The sequence below is a fragment of the Necator americanus genome, chromosome I, assembly GCF_031761385.1.
Source record: "Necator americanus strain Aroian chromosome I, whole genome shotgun sequence".
Classification (NCBI taxonomy): Eukaryota; Metazoa; Nematoda; class Chromadorea; order Rhabditida; family Ancylostomatidae; genus Necator; species Necator americanus.
The window spans coordinates 8,275,732-8,284,292 of record NC_087371.1 but is presented as its reverse complement, the minus strand read 5'-3'; the positions used below and the strand labels follow the sequence as shown (position 1 = coordinate 8,284,292).

The window sequence follows — 8,561 nt, the reverse complement described above, 5'->3', positions numbered from 1 at the left end:
TCTGCAACGACTATCAAAAACGATCCAGAAAAAATATTCTGGAGAAAAAAAAAATTGGGGGAATTTTAAAGTGACTGCACACAGTGTTATGAATACCATCGAAAAGTTTCCAACAATTAAATGTTGCGTTCATTTACGTCTATGATATATGCCAGTGATACCTATAGCAGTTAGGCGCACGCTGCACAAATTGTGAGCCAGCCGAGGGCCGTGCGAAATGAGGTTTCCGAAGCGGCACAATGCACATAATCAAGAGCAGGCACCCCCACACAACGAAACGAGGGAGTGTCGCCGCTGCCGCTGCTGCCGCCGCCGCCGACTCCACACTCCCGGAATCGTGCTCGCCTTCCGCTATGGAAGGAGATTTTTCGGAGATGGAGCGATGACGAGGCGTCTTTTTGTAGTGTTTCTCCAACTGGGTACGCTGAAAAGCGGAGAAAAAGAAAACGGCACGGGACTTTCGTCAAACTTAAACAATTCACATTTTAATGGATTAACGATTAATTTTAATGAATAGTAAGGAACGGCTCTGGCACGTGATGTTTTTTTTTCTGGTGCGTGATCCGCTTCATAGAACGTGGTCTCAATTTTCCCTTTAAATGTCCACTTGATTTGCTAGTTTGATCTTCTTGGATTCGAACGTTTTTCGATTTCCAGGGGTTTATTAAAATTTTAGTTCGATCTCTCTTGGATCTCGAACGTTTTTCGATATTATATTTAAAAAAAAAAAAAAAATTTTTTAAAAAAAAAAAAAGAATTTTTTTTTCCTTTTTTCCTCTCTTTTTTATATAACCCCCTTATATTTTTTGTGTAGATCAAATCATCCATTCCCTGCTGATCTACACGCAGCAATACTCATCACGGGAAACTACCAGCCGGAAAAAACTTTTTTCAATTAGAAATGTTTGTATTTTCTAAAGCTGAACTATTCTCGAAACTGCTTGATTCCTAAATTTAGGCCTCTAAAAAGAAAAAGTTTTTTTTTTTTTTTTTTAATTTTTCTTTTTTTTTTTTTTTTTTTTTGAAAAAATTGTCACCTACTTGTCTCATTCCTCTGTTCATTAACGCATTCATTCATTCGCTTATCCAATCATTCATTCGCACTGTCAGTTAGTCCGTACCATCCAATCGATTTTCCAAACTCATTTTTCTCATTTCTCAGTTTTCATGCCATTGTCGAAAGACTACATAAGTATTTCAAAAAAAACCCATAAAGTTCCCAAAGAAACCTTCCCTTCAAAGCTTGAAATCTCTGTAGATATTCGGGAAATTTTGATCTACTTGTCAATGACTAAAATTTCTTTGTTTTTTTTGAAGAAAGAAAAGCTTTAATTTTTCCCTAACTTTCATAAACAAAAGGATGTATTCGGAAAAATTATTATTCCATCGTCCAAACGAGTGAAGAGTTACATCTTCTTTAATTAGTTGCAAATATTATGATCTTTTACATATTTTAATTGTTACCTTCACGTTGTGGTCTTGCTTTAAATAAATGGTGTTTTTAATAATGTTTTCCATAAAAATATAGTAAGTAATACGAGTGTAATATTAAAAATTAAAAATATAATAAATAATAATAATAATAAAATAACGAAGGAATAAGGTGATATAAAAGTAATAAAAAACCAATAAATAGACAATTGTAATATGAAATAAATCTTACCGAACAGTGGAAAAAGAAGCTGTCCAGCACACTGAAAGAACATAAAGGCCCATTGGTCAAATCCCTAACGCAAAATAGGATCCTGAACACGAATCATCGTTTTCCTTTCGATGAACTGCAGATCTCTGTTACATGAATTCCCAGAAGCAGAAGAATTGTCTAGACTACTTAATTTTAATGGCAAGTAAGGAACAGCTTACGCTCATGGTGGATTTTTCTGGTGCGTGATCCATTTCGCGGTACGTGGTCCCAGTTTTCCCTTCCACCTGATTTGCAAATTTGATCTTCTTTGATTCGATGGTTTTTCGATTTCGAGGGGTTTTTATTTGAAATGTTTGTTTTACTGAAGTAATGAGGTAAGCAGGTGAATGAATGAGTAGGAATAGAGCGATGGAGCCGTTAACTTTAGACTACTACGACATGCGCATGCGTCGTTTAGTGCATCGTAGAAAACAGCCACGTGAGCATGTCCTCCACTCATCAACGGTTGTTAGGCTGTAGTGGGAGTGCCGCTTCGAACCATAGCCATTTCAATTTCTTAAGCCACATTAGATTCTAAAGCAGTAAGCCTCGTTAACTACGTATTGAAGTGTAGCCTATAAGTTGCATCAGCATTGGATTTCTTGGAGACCTTCAATGCTAATCATAGTGGATGGAAAAACAATTGAACTCATGCACGAATTCTACTATCTGGGCTGTATGCTGAAAAACTACGGCAGTTATGAGATAGATATTCAGCAAAGATGTGCCTAAGTCAATTCGATATCCAAATCTTTTACAGCAGCATATCACAAAATTTATGTGGTACAGAAACCCCAGGTGAAGCGTGGAGTTCGGGTTGTGTAATATGGAAATGACCATGGCGCCTTCCATCCTCCCCTAATAGTCGTAAGAAACAGCGTGGGAACTGCGTTTTTTCCTACGAGTCACGTTAGAACGCGCCACGCGTCGCATCCGCGGGCGAGCGTTCGAAGAATAATGAGGTCTTCTCACCAGCCCATTCAAGTAAAACCACTGAATAGGTTGCTATGTGGACCGGAGCGTGTACAAAGGTGGTGTTCTAACGTACATGGAGAATAATTTATAGTTTTTATTCTTTCCTGGGTTTCTAAATAAACTTCTCTACAATGAACCTAAATGTAGTCAGCTGGAAAAAATAGCTTCGGTTCAATGTTAAACAGAGTGTCATTGTGATCGCTGTAAATTGTAGAAAATGATGCTTGATTTGGAAATCCTCATATCTTCCATATGTTAAAGTTTTAGATCTTAACTGTCTTTACGGATGGGAATTATTGTGCGCTCCTAATATCCATAATTGCAATGATCCCACGAACTCGCTTCAATGTGCCCACAAAGTATGTAATTATCGCTGTAACTCAATTAAAAACTTAGCTTAACTGTAACTTTTTAAAGTGACGTCTTTTCTACGTTGACGATGTCACCTGAAAGGCAACGCATGTTCATAAGAACGGCTGTTTTTTTTTCTTAATTTTCATAACACTGAAGGAGAAAGAATTGAAATTTGAAAGACAAAATGCACGAATCCTACGATGGCGCGTAGCGTTTTTAAAACGAAGAGAGCGCAGCGATTGTATGCAAATTTTTGGTTTTCCATATCTTCCATTGATGTTTCTAAGACGCTCAATTCGCCATTCGACTTTACTAAAAATTACGCTTTCTTGGTTTTTTTTTTCGTGCGTAAAGCTTTTCCTTTAAGGAAATTTCTCCTTCAGCGCCTCTCCTAAAGGCATCACTCCAGGAATCTGAGGTGGTGCAGATTTCAGGTGGAGTATTCGTATACGGGATCGTAGTCGTAGACTAAGGAGAGGGGGTTAGGGGGGTGATTCCGTCCATTTCTTCCTAATTGCCGTAAAAAACGGCCCGGAAGATACGGCTTCGAGCGTTCCGGTGCGCTATTTTCTACAACGAGTTCGATTGGAGCGCGCCAGCCGAGTACCCGCCGCATCTTCCGGGCTGTTTTTTACGCCAATTAGCAAGAAATGGGCATCACAATCACCCACCTCTCCATAATCTGCGATCCCGTATACGAATACTCCACCTGAAATCCGTACCACCTCGGATTCGTGGGGTGATGCCTTCAAGTGAGAATTATTTTCAGTTTACTTTTCGTTAATTTAGGCTCTCACGCGATTAAAATTAGGCTAAGCCTGGTCAAATTTTATTCCTAGTCGTATTCTTATTCTTACTATTTGTTACTGTTTTACTCGTATTTTTTAGTTGCTTGTCTACCTCCTTTTTCATCAGCAAAACGCGGCATAAAAACATCATTGCTGTTTTTATGCCGCGTTTTGCTAAACCTGTTTTTGCAGTTGAATATTTGCAAATAATATCAAAATAATCAAATAAAAATAGGAATCTTAGTTTTGAATGAGTTCCTATTTCTTCTGCTACTGATTTCGGCTGAGAGAAAATTGATTAAGTAGATTAACATGAGAGTAAATATAATTAAAATTTGTGCTCGACCAAAAAAGATTTTTTCTTCGAGTACTCGATGCCGCGCCATCGAATCGCTGTTATTGACTTTGCAAAAACAAGCTTATCTATGTAGACTAATTTTGACCAATTGCTGTTTTTATGCCGCGTTTTGCTAAACCTGTTTTTGCAGTTGAATATTTGCAAATAATATCAAAATATCCTGGATATTAAAGTTTCAGAGAAATTCTAATCCTACTGAAAGAAGCCAGATTTGCTGCACTTCTAAACATTCCATTAAACCTCACAAGTGTAAAGAGTATGTATGTGTGCATTGGGTAGATTATTTCCACTTCATTTGATTATATTCCTCTTATTTTCTGGAAAAGATTTCATAATTATCCGATAAAAAAAAATTACTGGAAACAAAACTGTGCACAAATTTGCTAAAACAGAGTACAAACTTAAAGTGATCTCTAAAAACTTGAAGAAGCGTGAATTTCTAAGGGTGGATGAAGAGTTGAGCAAGCTATAATGCTATCCATAGGAAGGAGTATACGTAATAAAATCTGAAAAGGGAAGAGCTTGAGAGTTTTGCTAATTGGGAACACATGTGCTTGTTTTTCCCTACACGCATAACTCATCTCCTCTTTTGAACGAGAAACCATCCGAACCGAATACTCTACGGATTACGGATCGAATACGCTTGAATTGATCGAATTAGTCTTTATTTGAGGTTTTGTAGGCGCTGTACAATGGAATCTTAATAGCGAATAACGTTCTACAGTAACCAATCACTTTCTAGATTTTTCCGGTTGAAACTGCTACTCTTTAGTGTTGTACATATACTTTTGATGTTGATTTCATTAACGGTAGGGAAAAAAAACGGTACATAAACTTTTGATATCATGTATGGTGGAATCGAAACAACAACATGAAGCATGGTGCGCAGTCGCGTAAGTGGCTGCGCTTGAGGGGCGGCGCGGTGCGGCGTAACGGTTATTGTCAAGGAGGGACCCTTGCTAGCACCACCCATCGGTGCAGTTCCGATGGTCCTAACTGGACCCTACAACCGATACGCTCCAACACGTCGCTTCGAGCGCAGCCGCTTACGCAATTGCATAGCGTTCCCCGTGCGGGACAAGAGGTACCCGTGAAAACCGGCTGACCGCTGCTGACCTGCCTTCAGCACCGCGCGCCTCCGCGTAATTACGGATGCCGATCCACCAGCTAGACATCCTTCACGACCGCTTGAGATCACCTAGACCCCGCCCTCCTATTGCTCTCCAATCAACGCCGCGCGCGGCGTTCGCGCCGCGACGGAGCGATGGATACTGCGAATTTGGAAGCCACAAGAGCGACGAGCGAATTGACGCATCAAGTTCTGATGTACGAATATAGTAAACTGAGTGCGTATTATCGGAAAGGAGAAAGAAAAAGGAGAAAAGGTAGACCCTTGCATTCAATTAAAAGACATATCATCAGAGACATATCATAGAGCATCAAAGAATCAAAGATTTGGTGACTGATAAGGGTGATATGCGTGACTTACATTGACCTCCTTTGAGCAGCTTCACACAAATAAAGGTTATCTTAAAAGATGCTGCAAGGAAAAGTATAGCATGCATATATTTTCACAAATCTCATAATTTCACACATTTCACCCCTAGCTGTTCTATATAAACTCGCAGGGCATAAGTACGATGTCATGATGTCATTCAACGACTTCATGTTCAACTGTCAACTGCAGCAACTTTACACACAGCAATTTTATCTCCAAGATTTGCAGTTATACCAGATAGTCTCCGTCTACATGATCACAAAATTTAAATAATTTCACCTTCTCATTTATGTCTTTAGTTGTAATACAACTGAAGACCTAAATGAAAACTGTGCAATCCTTATTATGTTTATTGCAGAATCAGTTCAGTTTGACCAATAATATTTTGCATGGAAGTCCTCACGTTGTAGAATAAGAACAGAATACAACAACGGAAACAGAAGATCTGTCTTTACTGTTTGAAGGCGAAATTGATGTGAGCCAAAGTGGTAAACACCCTGTCATTTTATATAACATTCCAGAATCAACGACAAGGTGTACAGCTTCCATCGCCATAAAGAATCGATGCAACAAGGGACTATCTTATACAGATGTTTGGGACCCAGGAAGCAGACCGGAAAATACACTTCGATTCCGGTGAGTGGATATTCTTGACCTGCACTCAGTGAAAATTATAATTTCAGGTGAAGAACAACATTTTCCAAGTGACCCTTGTGCCTTGGAACACAACTGTGTGCCCATCAAACGACATGAAAATAAAGCCAAACGAGTGGCTTACGAGGTACCCTTCCCCTTTCTGTGTCCCTCTGGTTGCACAAGGTTTATTGATTGTATTTAAGAGCTGTCAGAGGCTGCGGAAGGACAAGACGGCGCAAGAACTTGCCCAAAAAGACACCACTCGGACACGGCGCATTCAATCCTGAATCTGTCGTGCGCAGTAGGTTTCTTCTGGAATTGGATAATTTCTGTTGGCGTGATAATCGAATCGCATGGTCGAATTCATTGCAGCGTACGAGGAAAGAAATTCTTACAAAAGTTTAGCGCGGGCGGTTATGAGAAGAAGAGGAAAACATTTTCTAGGTGAGATTACGCTGTTTTTCTTACATGGCACGTTAGAATTATTTGTTTCAGAGCAGCGTCGGCCCAAATGAGAAAAGTTTCAATGGAATATGTACCAGATGATCTTCGTCTCTTGCCAAGCGGAGCTGCGTTCTTGCACGTCCACATATCCGACATGCACATTACTACTACTCAGAGGAAGTCATAACAGTGAGTACATCCTGTATCCTGTACATCGTGCACATCCTGTACATCCTGTACATCTTATCCACTACTATACTCACGTATTTTAGATGGCGCGTCAAAATGGCCTTCTTGCATTGATTGGAGATGGTGTTCACAAGTTGAATCCCTTCACTCTCTTAAATGGGATAGATAAGGGACAATTTTATAGGATTCATGCATCATGCTGCTCAGGAACAGAGGTACTATGAAGGGCTGTATAACTTGTTGCTATAGAAATGCCGTAGAAATCCAATTCAGGTGCCGATCCTGCATCCATTCACCCGGCACAAGAACGTGGCTATGTACAGGACTATATTTGGACGTCTGAAAGAAGTGATTGGACACGTCAGAGGACTTCGAGTGGTCTTGGAATCCGGAAAGGTATGAGACATCAGTTGTAAATTGTGGATAACGCAAACGCGCCCAATATCTTTTCAGGCAGCTATACGTGCCGCCAAGGAGGCATTCCCTAAGGCACACGTGGAAGGATGAGCTTTTCACTTGGCGCAAGCTTGGAACCGGAAAGCCAACGAACTAGGCATTAGGCAGCTCGCTAAAGAAGCAAAGCAAAACAGGGCCGTAAAAAAGTGGTGGAGACCTATAAAAGGAGTCGTATTTCTTCCTGAAGAACTAACCCAAAGGGTACCAGCGCTCACTTCTCTACCAGTGATGCGTTCTCATGTTGCGTATAACCCTTGTAAAAATTTCCTTAGGCACCTAAATCGAACATGGTTCAACGGTGTTTTCAAGGGAATGTGGAAAATGGGATGTCCTCGAATTGCGCACGACAAATGCTGCTGAGGCATATCACAGGTTTCTGTCCATCTCATATGCCTCAGCAAATAAAAAATAGATTTTATCTGTTTAACAAACTACGGAAAATGTTGGGCAGGCGCGTTCTCCCACCTTTTGAGGAATTACTGCAGTGCATACAACTATTGAACACGGAGGCACTCGGATTGCTGCTGCACATGAGAGATGTAAGATGTTTCGTATTTTTACATCAGTTTTCAATACCATGATATTATATCCTAGAATCCTCGATTAACCAGACCCCTTCGGAGAAAGGACCGACTGCGAAGGGAGAAGATTGCAGAAGCGATAGAGAAATTTAAAATAGAATGGCTTTCAAGTGCCAGCATGAACACGCAAACGATAAATAAATTTTGTCGCAGAATGTCTCGTCATGTAACTGAGAAAATTGTTTAGGTGAATGCTTTGTCAAAATTTTATATAGATATAATGTTTATATAGAGCGCATGTCAAATATTTAATCCTTGTTTGAACGTTCTTCACAATAAAACTTTGTATAGTTCTTTAAACATCTTTCAACAGCGTTTCATCGCTTCATTTTTATCCATTTTCTAGATAAAATCAATATGACAGGTTATCTGTATTAGTGGCGATCAGAGACCTTTGTGTCTTCGAGATATACCTTTGGGTACAGTTCCAGATATATAAGCAAAAAGAAATTCCTAGAAAGCGAAAAAAAAAGTAAAAAAAAAACTATAGCATTACAGCGTGGGACATTTTTTGAAACTTCTCTTGCATTTATAGAGATGGATGAGTGGTTTTCATCTAACAAGTCAAAAGATGATTTCATTTTCCTCGCATTTCTAA

General features: G+C 39.6%; 3 protein-coding genes across 5 annotated transcripts; all 3 read left to right on the top strand.

The window, feature by feature from the left end:
* Positions 1-2,983: 2,983 nt before the first annotated feature.
* RB195_004874 (uncharacterized protein) lies at positions 2,984-6,808 on the top strand (the record flags this gene model as incomplete). 2 transcript variants are annotated; one of them, XM_064182928.1, is made up of 6 exons in its annotated part: positions 2,984-3,018; positions 6,179-6,293; positions 6,341-6,438; positions 6,497-6,594; positions 6,666-6,737; positions 6,789-6,808. In XM_064182928.1, 6 exons carry the CDS (start codon positions 2,984-2,986, stop codon positions 6,806-6,808), a joined length of 438 nt encoding a protein of 145 aa, XP_064034195.1. The 2 variants fall into 2 exon arrangements, with proteins under 2 accessions (XP_064034195.1, XP_064034196.1); XM_064182929.1 differs by lacking the exon at positions 2,984-3,018 and having other exon boundaries at positions 6,222-6,293.
* A 27-nt stretch (positions 6,809-6,835) lies between these two features.
* Positions 6,836-7,433, top strand: RB195_004873 (uncharacterized protein; the record flags this gene model as incomplete). Its single annotated transcript, XM_064182927.1, has 5 exons — positions 6,836-6,926; positions 7,010-7,049; positions 7,111-7,141; positions 7,200-7,322; positions 7,380-7,433. 5 exons carry the CDS (start codon positions 6,836-6,838, stop codon positions 7,431-7,433), a joined length of 339 nt encoding a protein of 112 aa, XP_064034194.1.
* A 177-nt stretch (positions 7,434-7,610) lies between these two features.
* RB195_004872 (uncharacterized protein) lies at positions 7,611-8,150 on the top strand (the record flags this gene model as incomplete). Of its 2 annotated transcripts, XM_064182926.1 has the most annotated exons (4): positions 7,611-7,627; positions 7,692-7,754; positions 7,834-7,921; positions 7,977-8,150. In XM_064182926.1, 4 exons carry the CDS (start codon positions 7,611-7,613, stop codon positions 8,148-8,150), a joined length of 342 nt encoding a protein of 113 aa, XP_064034192.1. The 2 variants fall into 2 exon arrangements, with proteins under 2 accessions (XP_064034192.1, XP_064034193.1); XM_064182925.1 differs by lacking the exons at positions 7,611-7,627; positions 7,692-7,754 and having other exon boundaries at positions 7,823-7,921.
* Between the last annotated feature and the right edge of the window lie 411 nt (positions 8,151-8,561).